This window comes from Hemiscyllium ocellatum, chromosome 10 (assembly GCF_020745735.1).
Source record: "Hemiscyllium ocellatum isolate sHemOce1 chromosome 10, sHemOce1.pat.X.cur, whole genome shotgun sequence".
NCBI classification, from domain to species: domain Eukaryota; kingdom Metazoa; phylum Chordata; class Chondrichthyes; order Orectolobiformes; family Hemiscylliidae; genus Hemiscyllium; species Hemiscyllium ocellatum.
In genome coordinates, this window is record NC_083410.1 from 21,817,373 (window position 1) to 21,839,744 (window position 22,372).

Consider the following 22,372-nt stretch of genomic DNA (forward strand, 5'->3'; position numbering starts at 1 on the left):
AGGAGCAGAAATTAGGCCATTCAACCCATTGAGTCTGTACTCCCATTCAATCATGGTTAATAAGTTTCTCAATTCCATTCTCCCACTTTCTCCCCATAAGCCTTGATACTCAAGAACGGGCAGCACAGTGGTTAGCACTGCTGCCTCACAGCGCCAGAGACCCAGATTCAATTCCCACCTCAGACAACTGTCTGTGTGGAGTTTGCACATTCTTCCAGTGTCTGCGTGGGTTTCCTCCGGGTGCTCCACTTTCCTCCCACAGTCCAAAAACAAAATGTGCAGGTTAGGTGAATTGGCCATGCTAAATTTCCCGTGTTGTTAGATGAGGGGTAAATGTAGCATAATGGGTTTGGGTGGGTTGCTCTTCCGAGGGTCGGTGTGGACTTGCTGGGCCGAAGGACCTGTTTCTACACTAAAGTAATCTATCTATCTCAGTCTTAAATGTACTCAGCTACCTGGCCTCCACAGCTTTCTGTGGCAATGAATTCCATAGATTCACCACTCTCTGGCTGAAGACATTTCTCCTTATCTCCAGTCTAAAAGGTCTTCCCTTTTACTCTAAGGCTGCACCTTCAGGTCCTAGTCTCTTCTACCAATGGAAGCATCTTTCCAACATCTGCTCTGTCCAGGCCATTCAGTATTCTGTATGTTTCAATTAGATTCCCCCTCATCCTTCTAAACACTATCGAGTCCTCAAACGTTCCTCATATGTTAAGTTATCCTGGGACCATTCTTGTGAACTTGCTTTGTTTATTCTGCAGAGCCGGTATGTTCTTCCTGAGATATGGGGCCCAACTGTGCCCAGTACTCCAAATGTGGTCTGACCAGAGCCTCAGAAGGACATCCCTGTTTTTATATTCAAGTCCTCTCAAAATAAATGCCATTATTGCATTTGCCTTCCTAACTACTGACTCAAGCTACAAGCTTACCTTGAGACAATCCTGATCTAGAAGTCCCAAGTCTCTTTGCGCTTCAGATTTCTAAATTTTATCCCCCATTTAGAAAATAGTCCATGCCTGTGTTCTTCCAAAATGCATGACCTCACACTTTCCTATGTTGTACTCTATCTGCCACTTCTTTGCCCACTCTCCTAAACTGTGGAAGTCCTTGCAACCGCTTCACTTCAATGCTACCTGTCCCTCTAACAAACTTTGTGCTGTCTGCAAACTTAGCCAGCCTGCCCTCAGTTCCTTCAGCTAGATCATTAATCCATAAAGTGAAAAGTTGTGGTCTCAGCACGAAGCCTTGCGAAACACTAAGCTGCCATTCTGAGAATGACTATTATCGCCACTCTCTGCTTTCTGCCAGACAGCCAAGCTTCTATCTATGCTAGCATCTTGCCTCTAACACCATGGACCCTTACCTCTCTCAGTAGCCTCCTGTGTGGCACCTTGTGAAAGGCCTTCTTGAAGACCAGGTAGATAACATTCATTGGCTCTCCTTAGTCTAACCCGTTTGCTACTTCCTCAGTCAGGCATGACTTCCCCTTGATGAAATCATGCTGACTTTGCTCTATTTTATCATACGCTTCCAACTATTCAAAAAATCTCATCCTTCACAATGGACTCCAGGATCTTACCCGCAACAGGTCTATAATTTTCTGTCTTTTTCTTACTCCCTTTTTAAAACTGGGACATCACATTAGCAATTTTCCAATCCGCTGGGACCGTCCTGGATTCTAGCAATTCCTGAAAGATCACCACTAATGTGTCCACTATCTCTTCAGCTAAGTCCCTTAGAATTCTGGGGTGTAGTCCATCTGGTCCAGTTTATTTATCTACCTTTAGGCCATTCAGTTTTGAAGCCTCTTCAGTTGCAGCAGAATAATCCATAGTAGGAGTTCAATCTATTTCCAGGAAACTTGACCTTGCTTTAGGAGGTGCATTTCTGCTTTAAAATAGATCTCAAAAGCGGAATGAATAATGACTTTGTCAATATAATTAACTTATTGATTCCAACTTCTAGCCTCATTTCAACATAATTGATAGGTAAACCTGCCCTGATGTCTTTTGAAAAAGTGACATATTGCTTACAATACCTTTTAAATGCAAAGTCATGGGCACTTCTGAAATAAATTTGTAACAATTCTCCAGAATCACCAGAAATTAATCCATTATATAAATTAAGGAAAATTATACTCATAGAAATTAAGATTTACTAAATGACAATTGCTTCTGTTGTTTGAATGAGAACATAAATTGGACAGATCTAAATTTTCAGCACGCCCCTCAATTAAAAAAAAAACTCACTTCTCACCAGGATCCACATCTCTCAGACCAACATAAACAATATCTTTCGCAGTTAAACATGGTTCCAGCCAACTGAATCCTGGGACACCTGCAATCTGAAGTGGAAGAGGTGGAGAGTGACATGAAGTGAGTTTAAGTAAAGTGACACTAGAAAACAGTAAGATAATTTGTTTAAAATGAGGTAACCTGAAGGTGTAAGAGGGTTGCATTTCAATTTTACCTCCTACTTGGCACATTGCAAACAATGAATGTGGAGCAAATTTGTTGAAACTATTCTTATATATTGAAGATGTTGTTTATTAATTCATCCTCAAGAGTTCCCAGCTCACATTCAAGAGCCAGATTAATATATTGGTCAATGTGGCCTATGCTTAGAGATAATTAAATATGGGGCTTCAGTTGAAACTGAAACACAATAAAACAGCAGCAGCCACATGAAGTGTTAATATTCTATGGCCCTATTTCATCTTGTAATTTTACTTCATTTTAGTCCTGATTTTAACATTTCTTGCCTGGCAGGAAAGGTGCCTAGACACATTGATCAAATCTACAAAATAACGTACTAAATATCTTGAACCTGTGCACATTTTTGACAGTTAGAGATGTCCTATTAGGTTTTTGTCAAATTTTTATGCTAGCTATTTACATCAGAAGAAATTATGTCCAGATTTATAATGGCGATTGCCTCATATTAATAACCCAATCTTTCTGTACTTACCAGTTATTTTATCAGCTAATCAATTTGTATTGCAAAAAAAATTACATGGAAATTTCTTCCTTCTCTGTACAATTAACTAGTCAAAAATGAGGACTGCAGATGCTGGAGATCAGTGTCAAGAGTGTGGTGCTGGAAAAGCACAGCAGGTCAGGCAGCATCCGAGGAGCAGGAGAATTAACGTTTTGGGCTGAAAACATCAATTCTCTTGCTCCTCAGATGCTGCCTGACCTCCAATGCTTTTCCAGCACCATACTCTTGACTCTGTACAATTAATTGCCTGACAGTGCATTAGCACATTTCTTGAAATTTCTAATATTAGACTGTCACAACTGAGTTTTTAGTGAGTAGAATGAAGATTACATTTTAATATTTAACAGTAATTGCCAATCAGATAGCATAGATGAATCATACACACAAATTGCCTGTTTCACAAGGGGAGATTCAAAATCCACAAAAATTCAAAATCCACAAAAATCCAAAATCCAGCACTGACTTTGTCCCAAGGGTGCCTGAGTTTTGACGCCAGACCTGCAATTAAATGAAAATGATAGAGGAATTCAGCAGATCTGGCAGCATCTGTAGATAGGGAGAAACGACATTAACATTTTGAGTCTGATATGAGCCTCTTCTCCTATATATTTATTTCAGATTACCAGCATCTGCTGTACTCCGCTTTTATTACTGTAATTAAATCTCCCTTGTTCCAGTTACTCTTGTCCTCAAACCCTGCTTCATCTGAAGCGTCCATTGGTCTCACGTCTCCATGAGTAAAGTTAAAGATTAATAGTCATTTCTGACACGTGGTAGTCTTTCAGTTCATGGAGTTCATTCCGATTTCCCTCAGAAATCCAGTCATCAGTCCTACTCCAGTACATATCCCTGCAGCCCTGTAAATGTATTATTTTTAAATGTCTTTTTCAAATCATTGATCGTTTCTGCCTTCACCACCCTTATAAGATCCAATTATTACTCACTGCAGATAAAAAAATCCTCTTTGTATTCTTTCTGTATCTCTTTCCCATAATCCTAAATATGTTTTCTTGTCCTTCTACCATGAGCAAAAGGGAAGAGTTATTTTCTTTGTTTCTCTTATCTAAACTTGCTACTGTAGAATAAAAGGTATTGTTCTGAAAAAGGCTCACTGGATACCAAACATTAACTCTGTATTCCCTTCATATATGCTGCCTGGTCCTTATCATTTCATAGAAGAGTACCCACCCCAGACCCATTCCACCTACTCTATATTTACCCCAGACTAATGCACCTAGCCTACAACTTCCTGAATACTATGGGCAATTTAGCACAGCCAATTCATCTTACCTGCACATCTTTGAATTGTGGGAGAAATCAAAGCACCCGAAAGAAACCCACACAGACACAGGAACTATGTGCAAACTCCACACAGACAGTCACCAGAGGCTGGAATTGAATCCAGGTCCCTGACTCTGTGAGGCAGCAGTGGTAACCGCTGAGCTACCATGCTGTCCATTTACCTTAAAATGTGGTGGCCAGACTGGACACAGTTTAGTTGGAGTCTAGCCAGAAATTTACAAGGGTTCAGCATAACTTTCCCACTTTTGCACTTAATGCTTCTACTTATGAATCCCAAGATCCCATCTGCTTTTTTAATAGACCTTTTTCTTTCTTTCTGACTATAAATTAAAATAGACATTGGACTGCTGTTGTGAAGATGTAGGTGTACTGTACCTTTAAGAAAGTTAAAGGCAGGTAAAGCTACCTGACAGCACCATGTGTTCTCAATAACAGTGTAACACTTAGTTGAAAGCTAGATTAGCTGGTTGCCTGAAAACTACAAAACAGATTTGAATTAGGCCAAATCAATTCAAATTATACCCCAAAAAAATACCAAACTCCAATCCAGTTTGAATTTAATATATTGACAATCTTAAAAGCCAGTGACACAATCCAATGCTTTGGGTGTTTCAGACTGGGGAAAATTGAACAGTTGGGAGGAGAAATGCCAAGTCACCAGCATGTAAAGACTGTCTGAAAAATAGTTCTCTTAAAAAGGTACCTTTATCGATCAGTAACCTGTAAAGCAGAATCCTCAAGAAAAAAAAGACAGGAATACAGAGAATAACTGAAAGCTGGCTGGTTTTGAGATAAGAAATTTTGTTTTGTAAATCCTAATTGGGGATTTTATTGGACCAGTATTGTAGAGGGGAAAAGTAAAAGATAGGTTAGAGGAAGGAGTTGTAAATAGTTGTAATCAATTATTTTCCATTAAACTTGAAGAAATAATGTTGTTAATTTTCACTTTAAAAATTTTAAAAATCTCTTTACTTTACTTTGGCCTCTTGAATTTTCACAGATTACTGCACAAATCTTTTATGTGTAGCTGCTTTAAATTAAGCAGAAGGGTTTGCCCCATGTTGTAACAGTTTGGGGGCTTGTTGTTAGGATTTGAACTGGTTTAGACAGGTTTGAATAGATTTGGGCATATGAAAAATCCCAGCAGATTTAAACATTTGCAGGTTAGTGTCCTAGATCTTTAAATAAAATGTATGTGAGATAATTGGTTTAATTTTGGTGATTTGTGGTTGATTAAATTAAAAGAGAAAGTATTGGCTCTTAAAATTGCTGAAGATGTTCTGGGATTTGAAGACGATTCTCAAATTTGCCAAGAACATTTAGAAGGAAAGAAAAAGGCCATACTTTTAGAATTAGCAAATAAGTTAGCTTTAGGTTTAACCGAGGACAAAAGTAAAGCTGAAATTGTAAGGGAAATACTCAAACACTTAGGTGTATCATAGAAATAGGCAAGTGCAGTAGAGATAGAAGGGTCCCAAGGCAGAAGATGAGGTGTTCTTCTTCCAGGCGTTGGGTTGTGAGGGAGTGGTGATGGAGGCAGACAGGACTAGCATGTCCTCAGCAAAGTGGGAGGGGAAATTGAAATGTTTGGCCATGGGACGGTGGGTTGATTGGTGTGGGTGTCCCAGAGTGTTCTCTGAAACGTTCTGCGAGAAGGCATCCAGTCTCCCCAATGTAGAGGAGACCGAATCGGCAGCAACCAATACAATGTGGAAGTGCAGATGGAATTTTGTGTGGATGTGGAAGGCTCCTTTGGGGCAGTGGATGGAGGTGAGGGGGGAAGATTCTTGCGGTGGTAAGGGTAAGGTGCCAGAGGGAAGGGTGGGTTGTTGGGGGTGCGTGGACTTGATCAGGTAGTCGCGGAGGGAACAGTCTTTGCGGAAAATGGATAGGGGTGGGGAGGGAAATATATCCCTGGTGGTGGGGTCCGTTTGAAGGTGGCAGAAATGTCAGTGGATGATGCAATTTATGCGGAAGTTGGTGGGGTGGAAGGTAAGGACCGGCAGTGGGGGTTGGAGAGGAATTCTGTCCTCCTACCTATCACCTTTAGCCCCACCCCATCCACCAATTGCACTCTCAGCTACTTTTTCCCTAGCCCCACACCCCTCCTAGTTATCTCTCCACCTCAGAGGCTCCAGTCTCATTCCTGATGAAGGGCTTTTGCCCGAAACATCGGTTTTCCTGTTCCTTGGATGCTGCCTGACCTGCTGTGCTTTTCCAGCACCACTCTAATCTTGGCTCTAATCTCCAGCATCTGCAATACCCACTTCCACCAGAGCTAGTGAGGTATTTGCCACTCTGTCAGATGAGGAGTCGAGAGATTAAGAAGAGGTTAAACAGACTATTTTAAATGCTTATGAATGGTACCAAAAGCATCTAGACAGCGATTCAAAACCACAAAAAAAGGAACCAGGTCAGACTTACGTTATGTTCGAAAGAATTAAAAACAGGTCATTTTGATAGATGGGTCCATGCTTTGAACACAGGTAGGACCTTTCAGGCTCTAAAACAGATTATTCTGCTAGAGGATCATAGAGATGGTAAGAATTCATGTGGAGAAATAGAAAGTTCAAGAAATGAGAAGGGCAGCAGAGTTATGTGGAGTACGTGTTGGTGCATAAGACAAGCTTCCAGCCAGAACTTTATCCTGTCAGGGATAGAAGTTGGGAGGAGAGATCCTACACTACAAAACCAAGAGTAGAGAGCACTAGTAAGAATTTACCATGAGATAAAAAAGCCAAAGAGAATGGGCAGAAGGAGAAAGGCCTCCGGTATTTTCACTGTAATGGAGTGGGACACAGTGAATTACAGTGCCAGTGGTTTCAGAAGGGCACTGGGAAAGAAAGTGTTTTCACTGCCAGAAGGTGAGACACGTAAAGACACAATGCTGGTCATTAAAGAAAGGCGCTGTGAGAAAAAGATGTGGTAAAAGCAGCTAAGCCAGTGGCATTAGTGAAGGTAATAAAAGGAGACTCCAAGAAGGGCCAAGGAGCTGCAAGAGAATGCACAGCGTAGGCCAGGGCAGGGTATGGAGTTAGTACCTGATCTCTACAAAGAACTTGCCTCTGTGGGTAACGTTTACTCAGAAAAACCAGATGGAGAAAGACAAGAAGTTATAATTTTGAGAGATACAGAATCTAACCATTCACTGATAGTAAGGCATGAGCGAATATGCACTCTTTCTGATCGGTAACCCGAGAGTGTGGTAACTTGTGGGATAGATGGACAAAAGATTAGCTTTCCTCTGTGTGAGATCAGGTTGGAGTGCCAACTCAAGACTGGGGAGTTTACAGTGGGAGTGATTGACAGAGCATCAATTCCAGGAATTCAGTTTGTTCTTGGGAGTGATTTGGCAAGATCCAAGGTGGGAGTGACACCCTTTGTTGTAGAGAAGCCCAAAGAAGACCAAGAAACTGAGGAGTTAAAACAGAAATATCCTGGTATTTGTTGTGGTTTTGTTTGCCGAGCTGGGAATTTATGTTGCACACGTTTCGTCCCCTGTCTGGGAGCCTCCTGTGAAGCGCTTCTGTGTTGTTTCCTCCAACATTTATAGTGGTTTGTCTCTGCCACTTCTGGTTGTCAGTTCCAGCTGTCTGCTGCAGTGGCGGTATATTGGGTCCAGGTCGATGTGTTTGTTGATAGAATCTGTGGAGGAGTGCCATGCCTCTAGGAATTCCCTGGCTGTTCTGTGTTTGGCTTGTCCTATAATAGTAGTGTTGTCCCAGTCGAACTCATGTTGCCTGTCATCTGCGTGTATGGCTACTAAGGATAGCTGGTCGTGTCGTTTCATGGCTAGTTGGTGTTCATGGATACGCATCGTTAGCTGTCTTCCTGTTTGTCCTGTGTAGTGATTTGTGCAGTCCTTGCATGGGATTTTGTACACTACGTACACTTGTATACACAAAAGAAGTTGCATCAAGACACTGTTCAAAAGGGTCACTTCACACTGCAACACACCAGAACTGCAAAAAGAAGAACACCACCACTATAATGCATTCGACAAAAACGGATACCCCTGCAATTTCATCAACAGATGCCTAAGGGAAAGCCAACGGAATGAAGACATGCCACAACCCAAAGGACTAGCCACGTTACCATACACCAAGAACATTTCAGAACTGACAGCCAGACTACTATGACCAGTAGGATTCATAATAGCACACAAACTAACAGCCACTCTCAGACAACAACTCACCAGGACAAAGGACCCAATACCCAGCATGAGCAAAACCAGAGTGGCATGGTGGCACAATGGTTAGCACTGCTGCCTCATGGTGCCGGAGACCTGGGTTCAATTCCCACCTCAGGCAACTTTCCCCTTGCACATTCTCCCCGTGTCTGTGTGGGTTTCCTCCAGGTGCTCCAGTTTCCTCCCACAGTCCAAAAATGCGCAAGTTAGGTGAATTGTACATGCTAAATTGCCCGTAGTGTTAAGTGAAAGGGTAAATTTAGGGGAATGGGTCTGGGTGGGTTGCCCTTTGGAGGGTTCGGTGTGGACTTGTTGGGCCGAAGAGCCTGTTTCCACACTGTAAGTAATCTAATCTAAACATCGACCTGGACCCAATATACCGGCCACTGCAGCGGACAGCTGGAACTGACAACCGGAAGCGGCAGAGACAAACCACTACAAATGCTGGAGGAAACAACACAGAAGCGCTTCACAGGAGGCTCCCAAGCACTGAGGGGACGAAACGTCTGCAACACAAATTTCCAACTTGGCAAACTGAACCACAGTGAGCACCCGAGCTACAAATCTTCTCACAAACTCTGAAATACTGGTCTTTTCCCAGATCGTGTGGTAACCAGATCCCACTCTCAGGAGTCATAGCATGAAGTGAAAAGTAAAGCGAAAAGTAAAAGCGAAGAGTTGAGGTTCAGTTAGCGGATACTCCGTTTGACATAATAGTGCAGGAAAATCCTGAACAGGCAGAGGGTCAGACAGAAGAACTGTTTACTCCTGAAAAACTAAGAAACTTGTAACAGCAAAACAAGACGATAAAAGATATATGGATGCGTACTCCAAAAAGTAGGCAAAGAATATTTCAGAGGGCTATTATCTGAAAAATAGAATCCTAAGACAGAAATGGAGACCATGGCAGGTTAGTGCAGAGGAGAAATGGGCAGAAGTGCACCACATTGTGTTGCCGGTAGTATATAGACAGGAGGTGTTATGGGTAGCACATGAACTACCTGTAGAAGGTCACCTATGAGTTTGAAAGATTCAGGCTAAGGTACAGAAACATTTTTATTGGCCTGGAATGCACAAGGATGTGGTTACCTTTTGCCGTACATGTCATACATGCCAAACGGTAGATAAGCAACAGGCAGAAATAAAACCAGTATCTACGTTACCAATTCCCGCATTTGAAGAACCTTTCACACACGTTACAATTGATTAAGCGGATCCCCTCCCAAAAACTAAAAGTGGGAACCAGTACTTGTTAACCATAATGGATTTGTCTACCAGATTTCTGGAGGCAATTCCATTATGGATTATCGAGACAAAAAAGGTGGTAGAGGAGTTGGTAGCTTTGTTCACATGGTATGGGTTACCCAGAGAGATTCAGTCGGACCAAGGGTCAAATTTTACTGCGAAGTTGTTGAAGGAGGTCATGGATAGCTTCAGTATACAGCACTTTGAATCCAGTGCATATCATCCTGAATCCCAGAGAGCTTTAGAAAGGTGGCATCAGACCTTGAAGACTGTGTTGAGACCATACTGTCAGGATTACCCGAATGGTTGGGATAAAGGTATCTCATTCATATTGTTTGCTATTAGAGGTGCCCCAAACGATTCTGCTCAGTTCATTCCCTTTGAGCTAATATTCGGTCATGAAGTGAAAGGCCCTTTGAAATTAATTAAAAATAAATTGACAGGACCAAAGCCTGAGATCTCACACTTAGATTATGTATCGGAGGTGAGGGAGAAATTAAATATAGAGTAGGTGTATTAGCTAACAGTACCTAAAGCGGGCACAGTGTAGAATGAAGCAGGTGGCAGATAAAAGCTCTAAGACTTGGATATTTTCCCAAGGGGATAACACGTTAGTACTGTTACCAGTGATATGAGATCCCTTCAAAACCAGATTTAGTTGTCCCTATCAAATTGAGAAAACGGTGAGTCAAGTGAACATGTTGAAACCGTATTATAGTAGAGAGAAAGAACTGGAGAAACAGGTATTAGTTACTGCCCCGCAGGTAAGGAATCAAATCCAGATGATGTGGATTTTGAGGTGCCTCAAAATAGTTTAAAAAATGAAGATGTCCTTGAGGAGTGGGATAGGTTAGTAAGCTATCTATTTCAGGAGCATATAATGCAGTTGAAAGATTTATTACTGTAGTCTAAGGACATATGTAAGAATCAGATGGGGAGGCTGAATATTATTATACATGAAGTAGACATAGGGAATACTGCACTGATAAAACAACATGCTTATTGGCTTAATCATTTCCAAGCCGGACAGGTCCACATGGAGGTGGAGGCCATGCTCGATGAGGACATCATCTAACCACGCCAGAGTGAGTGGAGTTTGCCGATCGTCTTCGTTCCCAAACCGGATGGACTTAATGATTCTGTGTAGATTATCAGAATGTCAACGCCATTCCAAAATCTGATTCATATCCAATTCCTAGCTTGGAAGACTCTATCGAGAAAGTCAGACAAGCCAGTTACATCACCAATGGAAGGTTTCTGGCAGGTACTTTTATCAGAGACAGCGAAAGAAATTTCTGCGTTTGTAACCCAAAAGGGGTTAGACTAGTTTGAAGTGATGCCATTGGAATGAAGAACGCACCTGTCACATTCCAAAGACTCATGAACAGAGTTGTGTCTGGGTTAACAAACTGTGCAGTCTATTTGGACAATGTAGTGATCTTTACTAAATCCTGGAAAGATCACATGGTACAGTTGGCAGAGCTCTTTGAACAACTACAAGAAGCAAAACTGGTGATAAACTTAAATAAAATGGAATTTGCGAAAGCAGAGGTGATGTTCTTGGGACATAACATCAGTCATGGAAGGCTGACCCTTCAGAATGCAAAGATGAAGGCCATCGAGGAATTTCCTTGACCAACCTTGGGGAAAAAAAAGGGAGGTGCTTCCATTCTTAGTACTCAACGGATTCTATCCGAACTTTGTTCCAAACGTTAGCAGTGTTGTGGCACCATTAACAGATTTGCTGCAGAACACAAAATTTCGATGGACAGAACCACGCCAGGAGGCACTCAACCATTTGAAAGCCATTTTAACCACCAAACCAGTTTTAGCTGCACCAAACGTTTAAACACCTTTTAATGTTGCCATCAATGCTAGTGACATAGGAGATGGGGCTGTACACCTACAGGAGTACGAGGATGGGATTGAACTGCCAGTTGGTTACATTTCAAAGAAAATCAACATCCACCAGTGAAATACTCCATAAACGAAAAAGAACTATCGAGTTTGGTACTGGCCTTACAACACTTTAATGTTTATGTCACAAACAATGTATCGGAGATGGTTGTGTACATTGATCACAATCTGCTTACATTCTTAGACTGCTTTATTGACAAGAATATGAGGCTATTTCATTGGAGTCTTATGTTACAGACTTTTAATTTAAAAATCATGCATGTTGTGGGTCGTAGGAATGTAATCGCAGATGCATTATTGCAGATTTAACGGATAAAATTTAGATGAGATTCACATATATATGGGAAGTAGTTATGGTGAACTTATCTTAAAGTTATCTGTATGTTAGGGTAATGTGTTTTAAAAAAAAAGAAATGAAGCCATCTTTTCATTATGATGGTTCATTTTTTCTTTTGGGGGGAGGTTGATATGAAGTTGTGGGCGTACTGTACCTTTAAAGAGAGTTAGAAGCTGGTTGAACTATCTGACAGCACCAAGTGTTCTCAATAAGGTAGCAATGTAGCACTTCGTTGAAAGCTAGATTAGCTGGTTGCCTGGAAACAACAAACCAGATTCGAATTAGGCCAATCAATTTAAAATATACCCCCAAAAATCAAACTCCAATCCAGTTTGAATTTCGTATGTTGACAATCTTTAAAGCTAATAATACTTTGGTGGTATAGGACTGGGGAAAATTGAACAGGTGGGACGAAAAATACCAAGCCACCTTGTAAAGACTACCCAAAAAAAGGTAGTCTCTTAAAGGTACCTTTATCAATCAGTAACCTGTGAAGCAGAATCCCCAAGAAGGTGGCAGGAATACAGAGAAGAACCAAAAGCTGCCTGGTTTTGAGATTAGAAGTTTTGTTTTGTAAATCTTAATTGGGGATTTTATCGGACCAGTATTGTAGAGGGGAAAGTAAAAGATAGGTTAAAGGAAGGAGTTGTTAATTAATTATTCTCTGCTATACTTTATTTAAAGTTGTTAATTTTTACTTTAAATAGTTCTTGTCCTTTCAAATTTTCACAGATGACTGCACTAGATAAATATTTTCTGTGTTGCTGGTTTAAATTAAGCAGGAGGGCTTACCCTGCGAAAAATGTGTTGCTGGAAAAGCGCAGCAGGTCAGGCAGCATCCAAGGAGCAGGAGAATCGATGTTTCGGGCATGAGCCCTTCTTCAGGAATGAGGAAAGTGTGCTGAGCAGGCTAAAATAAAAAGGTAGGGAGGAGGGACTTGGGGGAGGGGTGTTGGAAATGCGATAGGTGAGGGAGGAAGAGAGCTTCTTCAAGGAAGGCATCCTTGCAAGAGGATTCGCAGTAGGTTAAAATCTTCTAGGAGAAAGTGAGGACTGCAGATGCTGGAGATCAGACCTGAAAATGGGTTGCTGGAAAAGTGCAGCAGGTCAGGCAGCATCCAAGAAGCAGGATGCCTTCCTTGAAGAAGCTGTCTTCCTCCCTCACCTATCGCATTTCCAACGCCCCTCCCCCCTACCTTTTATTTTAGCCTGCTTGGCACACTTTCCCCATCCCTGAAGAAGGGCTCATGCCCGAAACATCGATTCTCCTGCTCCTTGGATGCTGCCTTACCTGCTGCGCTTTTCCAGCAACACATTTTCAGCTCTGATCTCCAGCATCTGCAGTCCTCACTTTCTCCTAGGTCATAACACTGCTATAAAACTGAAATACCAAGAAAGTTGTAACTTGAAAATCAAGTGTATTTATGAACTCTGCATCATAATGTCATTTTTTGAAGCAGTGAATGAGAAAATTCAAGTCTGAGTTGCACCAAGATTCTTTTGAGTCCTGCAAATTCTGACTAACAACAGCTGTTTGAGTTGTAGAGTATTAAAAAGCTATTCATGCTATGATGATGAAAAAATATCCAAAACCTGCAAGCTTAAATCATCCTTCTCTCGGTGTGGGTAAAAGATAGAAAACCTAGGAAGCATGAAAGAATAACAAAAAATCTAGACTAATCAAAAATCTGGACTTGTAATCTTCAGAATTTGTTTATCAATATTCTTTTTCAACCCATAGTACCTATATCAAATTATTTGCCTTTTATTGTCTTAATTATAAAGATGAAAATGTGTTGCAGGAAAGGCGCAGCAGGTCAGGCAACATCCAAGGAGCAGGAGAATCGACGTTTTGGGCATGAGCCGTCCTTCAGGAATTCCTGAAGGACGGCTCATGCCCGAAACGTCGATTCTCCTGCTCCTTGGATGCTGCCTGACCTACTGCGCCTTTCCACCAACACATTTTCAACTCTGACCTCCAGCATCTGCAGTCCTCACTTTCTCCTTAATTATAAAGATGTATTGTTGAGATTTTAGAAAGGGTATAGTTTAAAATTGTATAGTAATACATTAGAAATCCTTTCTTTTCTGCTTTTTTGAAAAAAAAGTGTTGCAATGAATAGTTCTTTACTTGTGACAAAACCTAGAATGAATTAGACTAGATTGATTTTGTCCAAAATAACTGTTAGTCGGACAAAACTGGTCATCTCATACGACCATTAACAAAAGAGCATAAGTAAACCATTCAGCCCATTGATCTGGTCAGATCTGATAATCCTCAACACTTGGTAGGCCAACTGACATTTTATATATTTTTAAATGGCTTGTGGAACAGTAGGGTATGATTTTGTTGCACTCCCCAGTTAAAATGTAACCCAAGATCTTTGAAGACAATGCAGGATTAAACGTAGAGTTAGTGTAAGTTGTAAAGGATAAAAGATACCAGATTTCTCATACAAATATATGATGGCATTGGAAATGGTTAAAATCATCCTGTAGTTGGAACAGATATCCCTGATGGTTTAACAGGAAATAACAATCAGATTGCTGGAATTGGCAAAATAAATGTTGCAAGCAAATAATTACCTGCTGAAAGTACCTAATAAGACACAGTAGTTGAAATATTGGCCAAGCATCTAGAACTGTAATACAGGAAACACAAAGGATGAGGTACAGAGAGTGACAAGTCATTTGAATTAGTAAGGATTTGATTACAGTTTCAGAAAAATAGTTTGAACATGAAAAAAATAATTGGGACAACTAGAGATAGAAAAAGAATTTTAAAGATAGGAGTGAGATTTTAAAATTGAACTTTTATTTCAAAAAGAAGACAAGAAGAAAGGAAAGTATTTCAGGAAAGAGAAAGAGAACAAAAGGAAAAAAGAGGAGACAGAGGTAGAGAATCCACTTAAAGTTATGTAGTTTAAAAATTCAGATGCCAATAAAAATCATAATGGGGAAAATCCTAGTCATAACCTAAAATCCAGTACAGCAACCTTTCACATTTGTACAGGCCCTACCAAACATTGAGGAAAAGAATATGGAAACATTATGTCATTCGACGAAACACTGAAACAGATGAAGTGGCCAAATGAAACCTGGATACTTTCATGCAAAGTGAATTGGCAGATAAAGTGCAGGAAATTTATGCTTTACTGTTTGAAGGTTTTATAGAGAGTATGACTAAAACTGCTTTTCTGGATCCGTATGAGTTAGTTACTGAAGCACGCAGACAAAATTTTTGAAATTTCACAAAATCGCCAGACAAACCTCCTAATTCAGAAGGATAAAGTAGAATAATTTTAATAAGTGGCAATGGGTTTATGAGTAAATAAAATGTGAAATTCTTAGAAATCATTGCCTTGGAAGAATTGTAAAACTCACTACCCTTTAGAATTAGAATCCATGTTGAAGACCAGAAAGTTGCAACTGTTGGTCAAGCAGTAGAAATGGCTGATAATTATGAACTCATCCATAAAATGAAAGTAAAACAAATAACTGTAGATGCAGGGTCCCCAAGTGGAAAATGAGATATTGTTCTTTCAGCTTGCACTGTGGTTCGCTGAAAATTGTAGCAGGCCTATGGGAGAAGTGTATGTATAGGAACACAGTGGCAGCCAACTGGAAGTTCAGGGTCATTTTAGCGAGAGAACATCGGCATTCTGCAAAGCAGTCACCTAGCCTATGTTTATTCTCCTCAATGTAGAGAAGACTACATTGTGAATTCAGTAGACTAGATTCAGTGAGATACAGAAGAATCACTTTCACCTGGAAGGTATTTCTGGGGCATTGGATGGTATTATTACACCTTCTACAATTGCATGGGAAGGTGTCCTCCTGGGAGGGTGAGAAGATGTTGCAAAAAGAGGAGTGTACCAGAGTGTCCGGAGGGAATGATCCTATTGGAATGCAAACAAGGGAGGGGAAGGGAATTTTTTTTCTCTCCTTGTCCAATCCCTCCCCACTTTATATCCATGATTCTTCTGACACTTTACGCTAGTTTCATAGTTTCCAGTTTGCAGGCAGCAACCACTTCCTCACCACCATAAACTTCTGTCCTGCCCTGCTATCCATAAATCTCTCTCCGGGGTCCATCTCCATCTATCCACTCACCTCTTTTCTGTTAGCCCCATAAACTCAGGAAGGAAAGAGACAGTAGGAGCATGAACGAAAGTCAACTAGCCACAGTAAAGAAAAGGCACCCGAGAATATCCCAAGAACCCCATTTCAAATCAGAAAACCCTGAGTGGAGATGAAAATTGAAGATAAGTCTTTCAATTGCAATAAAGTGGTTTCTCTCGGTTTAGTATGCTGGAAGTGGCATGGGAAGCCCACGGATTTTGTTAGGGCTCATAAAAGCAAGTGTTGTGAGAACCCAAAAAGAGCAAACTCATGAGAGTTCATAAATGGAAATCAAAGGAAAATACCACAGATCAAATTATGGCTTTAACTCATCCAGGAAACTGAAAGTTCAGAAGAGGAGAATAGAGATATATAAAGGAGAGAGAGATATATATATAAAACTCCTTTTTCTTCAAATGATCTATGTTATTAGACACAGAAGCTACTCAATCTCTTATACTGGAAAAGAAGAGTTTTCCTTCCAGAAAGTGCAAAACCAAGGTGTTAATAAATGGAGAATCTATTCCAATTCAATCATACAAAGTATAATTGGAGTGTGACTTTTCAGATCAGTGGGTGGATTCATTTGACTTAGTCCTAGATAATGATTTGACAGGAGTAAAAATTACAGCTTTACCTATAATCACAGAAATCCCAAATGAAGTTAAAGAAGTGGAACAGTTATAGGAACAAGTTCCAAATATTTTCCATTGTTTATGGCAGCCAAATCAATGGCTAAGCAAAGTCCTCATCAGGAAGTTAAAGTAATACCACAAGTAGATGTTGAAGAGCCAAAACCTTCTTTAAGGATGGGGATGATAAAGAAGAATTGAACATATCTTTTTTCATTTGAGGCTCAAAGTCAATCCAGAGTAAAATAGATTAATTCAAGAAGCTCACAGTGAAGTTGAAGCTGAAGGATTTTCAAACTGTTATTATTTCATAAATGGAACTCTGATGAGGAAGTAGAAATCCTTATAAATCTGCAGATATTGAATAAACACTTTGTTGCTAAATTGTGCTACCACCCAAATATCATAAGATATTGAGTAGTTGTGAGAATGAAATTCGTATGTCAGGTCATGTAGAAATGCAGAAACTCAAGCTTCATTAATCAGATACTTTACCTCAATGTCTCAGCAATTCTGTGAAATATGTTATACATGTCAGGATGTGGGAAAACCAATATGTAATCAAATCAACACCTTCAATACCCATACCAACTTTTTTGAAAAACCATCCATACAGTCGTTAGTGGATTGTGTAGGAGCAATACCAAAAACAAAAACTTGATTGAGTTTTCTGAGAATGTAGGAGAAAGTGAGGACTGCAAATGCTGGAGATCAGAGCTGAAAATATCCGCTGCACCTGATGTGGCCTCCTCTATATTGGGGAGACAGGCTGCCTATTGGGGAGAACACCTCTGGGACACCCGGACCAACCAACTCAACCACCCCGTGGCTCAACACTTCAACTCCCCCTCCCACTCCACCAAGGACATGCAGGTCCTTGGACTCCTCCATCGCCACTCCTCCAACATGACGGCTGGAAGAAGAGCACCTCATCTTCCACCTAGGAACCCTCCAACCACAAGGGATGAACTCAGATTTCTCCAGTTTCCTCATTTCCCCTGCCCCCACCTTGTCTCAGTCTAATCCCTCAAACTCAGCACCGCCTTCCTAACCTGCAATCTTCTTCCTGATCTCTCCGCCCCCACCCCCACTCCGGCCTATCACCCTCACCTTGACCTCCTTCCACCTATCTCATTTCCAACGCCCCTCCCCCAAGTCCCTCCTCCCTACCTTTTATCTTAGACTGCTGGACACACTTTCCTCATTCCTGAAGAAGGGCTTATGCCCGAAACGTCGACTCTCCTGCTCCTTGGATGCTGTCTGACCTGCGGCGCTTTTCCAGCAACACATTTTCAGCTTTTTTGAGAATGTAATGAAGTAGATAGAGGGCAGAGCGGTAGACATTGTCCAAATGGACTTTAGTAAAACCTTTGACAAGGTTCCGCATGATAGACTAATTGGTAACATTAGGTCACATGGAATTTAGGGACAGCTTGTAAATTGGATACAAAATTAGCTTGATGGTAGGAGACAGAGGATGATGTTGGAGGGTTGTTTTTCAGACTGGAGGCCTGTGACTAACAGTGTTCCGCAGGAATTGGTGCTGGGTCCACTGGTTGTTTGTCATTTATATATAATCAATTTGGATGAGATTTTAGGAGACATGGTTAGTAAGTTTGCAGATGACACCAAAAATTGGTAATATAGTGTTGTATTTTGATAAAACGATAAAGGGCAGGACTTATACAGTTAATGGTAATGTTGTCGAACCAAGAGACCTAGGCATTTAGGTACATAATTCTTTGAAAGTTGCGTCACAGGTAGACAGGGTGGTTAAGATTATATTCAGCATGCCTGCCTTCAGTGCTTAGACCATTGAGTTTACAGGTTGGGGCAGCATGTTGCAGTTATACAGGATGGTGGTGAGGCCATTGCTAGAATACTATGTAAAGATCTAGTTGTCATTCTCTCGGAATGGTATTATTAAATTGGAGAGAGTTCAGAAAAGACTTATCAGCATGTTGTCAGGACTGGAGGAGTTGAGTTATAAGGAGAGGCTGGGACTGTTTTCACTGAAGTGTAGGAGGTTGAGGGGTGACCTTATAGAGGTTTATAAGGCGCATAGATAAGGTGAATAACAAAGGTCGTTTAGCTAGGGTAGGAGTATTTAAAAGTAGGGGACATATTTTTAAGGTGAGAGGTGAAAGATTTAAAAAGGACCCGAGGGGCAAATTTTTTTTTAAAAAACACCAAGGGTGAATTGTGCGTGGAATGAACTGCCAGAGGAAGTGATCGTGCAGGTACAGTTACAACATTTAAAAGTCTTCGGACAGGTACATGAATAGGAAAGGTTTAGAGGTATATGGGCCAAACGGAGGTAAGTGGGACTAGTTTAGTTTGGGAAACTTGGTCAGCGGAGATGAGTTGGACTGAAGGATGCGTTTCCCTGATGTTTGACTCTATGACCCTGTAAAAACAAAATACCAGTATATCTTTGCAGTTATAGCTGTGACAAGCTAATTTCCAGAAGTGTAATTACAGCTAAGGTAATAGTGGGAAAATTAAATTCAAGTTTTCACTCATTGCGGACTACCAATTTAAACACAAGGAAACCAACTTTCTAGCTTTATGTCCTTGAAAGTTTTAGGACATAATAACTGATCAGTGTTGAAATACTGGAATATCTGTAAAAATATTTTCATATTTAGAGGAATGGGAAGCTCTAGTAAGTTATTTAACAAATTAAAGAAAATATTAAAGATACATTGTAATGTATTACGCTAGACAGAATTGTTGTGGATATAGGGGAATTTGTGCTGATAAAACAGCATTCTTATTAGTTAAGATCTGAACAATAAAGTTCTGGTGAAACAGAAAATAAGATCAAGAATAGACCATTTAGTACTTTGAACCTGCTCTGCCATTCAGAGAGATGGCTTATCATCCAACTCAGTATCCTGTTCCCACTTTTCCTCCATATTTTTTGATATCTTTCGCTCTAAGAACAATATTTTAACCTCAACCTCTTTCTGTGGCACAGGCTGACCACCACAAAGAAACTTCTCCTCGTCTCAAACCTGAATGGCCTTCTCAATGACCCCGAGTTCTGGAAGGTTCAGTACAGGCTAGAAAAACATGCTGCTGATACTGCTCAATGAGATTAGAGACAAAAAAAAAACTGCCGATGCTGGAATCCAAAATAGACAGGCAAGAGGCTGGAAGAACACAACAAGCCAGGCAGCATCAGGAGGTGGAGAAGTCAACATTTCGGGTGTAACCCTTCTTCAGGGCAAGTCTGTGCTTGCTGATCTCAGAACAGTACATCCAACATTGGATGTGATTCTGCTATTTGAAATCATTTGTTAAAATCACTGTGCGCTAAGAATTACACAGGAAACCGATGAAGATCATCAGTTGGGTTTGCAGTTCGATGCATTTGTGTGTGCTAGAAGCTACACGTAAATACACAGGATCCTGTTGTAAGTAAGTAAAAGGAATTTGTACACTTTTTCAAATATAAGGCAAGAGGCAATAAAAATGGAAACAAGCACTCTCTGCTGCACTCCCATGGCAACATCCTGACCAATTAGAATCTACCTAGTTGGTCTGAGAACTAAGATTGGCACGTCACAGTTCTTGCTGTAAACCCCATGCCAATGATTGGCCCACCCATTCAGCACCATCTTTTTATGCTGTATAAAATTATGTCCTTTTGTTCAAGTTGTTTTCCTGTGTCTGAGCTCTGAGTGCAAGACAAAAATCTTCAACTTCTTGTCTCCTCTTTAGCAATGCTGAAGTTCTGTTCTACCATGCAATCAATTAGATTTGACAAGTTTACTCAATTAGGCTTGTGCTAATTTACTTTAATTATATCAGACAACTGATTATGAAGTCCAAACCTTTACCCATCATCGATGTTAAACTAACCAGCCCATAAGTTGCCAGGATTGTGTTTTTACACCATTTTTTGAATAAGGGTGTCACATTTGCCCTTCTCCAGTCCTCTGGCACTTTCTCCATATGTTTTGTATAAGAAAAGCATTTTAAAGTTAATTTTAAATAAGAGCAAATTAAATCTGTGAAGGGAGATTAACCATCAACAAGGTTCAGAAATAGTGAACCTAAGAGCCAAAGATTACTCTGCTTATTCATGCATGTTTTACTGTCACAAAACTTTTACTATTGCTCTTGTATTCTGTTAAGTATAAAGTAAAAGTAACTATTTGTTGATGGTGTGTCAAGTGTGCTTTGTCAACTGAATTAGAATGTAATCTATTCATTGCCTTTAATCACAAAGCAATCAGCTAAAGGGATAATCAGGAAATATTGAGGTGGTATCAGAGAGCACCAGGCTCAGAAAGATAGTTTATCATATAGCATGAAAAATATACCAGTGTTTGGGGCCATTACTTGCAACTAAAGTTTTTAATACACAAATAATTAATTTCTGAGCAAGGATTGCATAAATTTAAACTAGATCATTATATGGATTTGAAACGTTTTCTTAAATAACCCATTTGTTACTATCAATTTTATTAACTACTGTAATGAGGAGAATTAATCATATCTATTGACACTAGTTGCAATTCATCAATACTTACTTTGGGTTATTTCCAGAAATAATAACATCGAAGCACAGGAGTATATAAGCAGACAATGGGAATAGCCATCAGTTACTAATATTCAGCATAATGGTAATAGATAGGAAAATCCAACACCAAATCATTAGATAGGACACACTGCATACGCACACACAAAAACAGGAGTAAGAAATCCCATGAGTTCACGTGCCCGCCAATTACTGACCATCATCCTGATAACCTTGGTCACGTTTTTTTAAAAATGAGGACTTAAGTGAGTTCATGCTAATTTCTCTTCCATAATGCAGTATCAAAGCCTGTGAAAAACATACAAATTATTGGCTGTTTTCTCAATACGTTCATCTCAATATTTAGTGGTTAAATTTGCTGCCATTTTTAAACAAAGTGCACAAAATCAAATGAAACACTTCTATCATGTTTTGCTAACACTGAGGGAATTGGTTTGTTGGTTGGATTGTTTGTTTACACAGCAGTGTGATGCTGACAGTGCGGGTTCAATTCCCATCACTGATTTGAGGCTACCACAAAGGACTTTCCTTCTCAACCTCTTCCCTCAGGTTAAATCACCACCAGTTGCTTCTTTGTCTAAAGAGAGAGCAGCCCCAATGGTCCATTAAAACTATGGCGACACAACACAACAACTAATATTGAACATGCATGAAGTTTAGTTTGATCAACGGGTGCTATCCCCCAAATATATTCATTGTTTTATTTATACATTTTCACACGTCGGAAAACTAGGTTATAAATAGTCTGCTGCATCGTGTTAGTGTGTAACATGCACACTGAATTATAAAAGTTTAATTACAGACAATCAAAAATGGTTTAATAAAAGCTTGATAATTACTTCAAATGTTTCCTCGTTGTATATAGTGATAGCTCCAGCATCTGCAGTCCTCACTTTCTCATTCTGGTAGAATAGTCAATTTGAGTTTCTACCCTGATTATGTTATTTGTTTTTGTTGACCATGGGAGACTGTAAAGCTTATGTCTATGCTAATTGTGACATTAAAGTACATGGTATATAAATTAGACAATAAGTCTTTCCCCTGATATGAATGCTTTGAATTCTATTACAAGGAATACTGTA

General features: G+C 40.1%; 1 protein-coding gene across 1 annotated transcript in view; it reads right to left on the reverse strand.

Annotated features, from left to right (window-relative positions):
* The window catches only part of arg1 (arginase 1), a 49,187-nt gene that overhangs the window by 11,498 nt on the left and 15,317 nt on the right, over window positions 1-22,372 (reverse strand). The window contains exon 5 of the mRNA XM_060830772.1: window positions 2,250-2,344. Within this exon, the coding sequence (XP_060686755.1) occupies window positions 2,250-2,344 (95 nt within the window). The remainder of the gene's footprint in view (window positions 1-2,249; window positions 2,345-22,372) is intronic.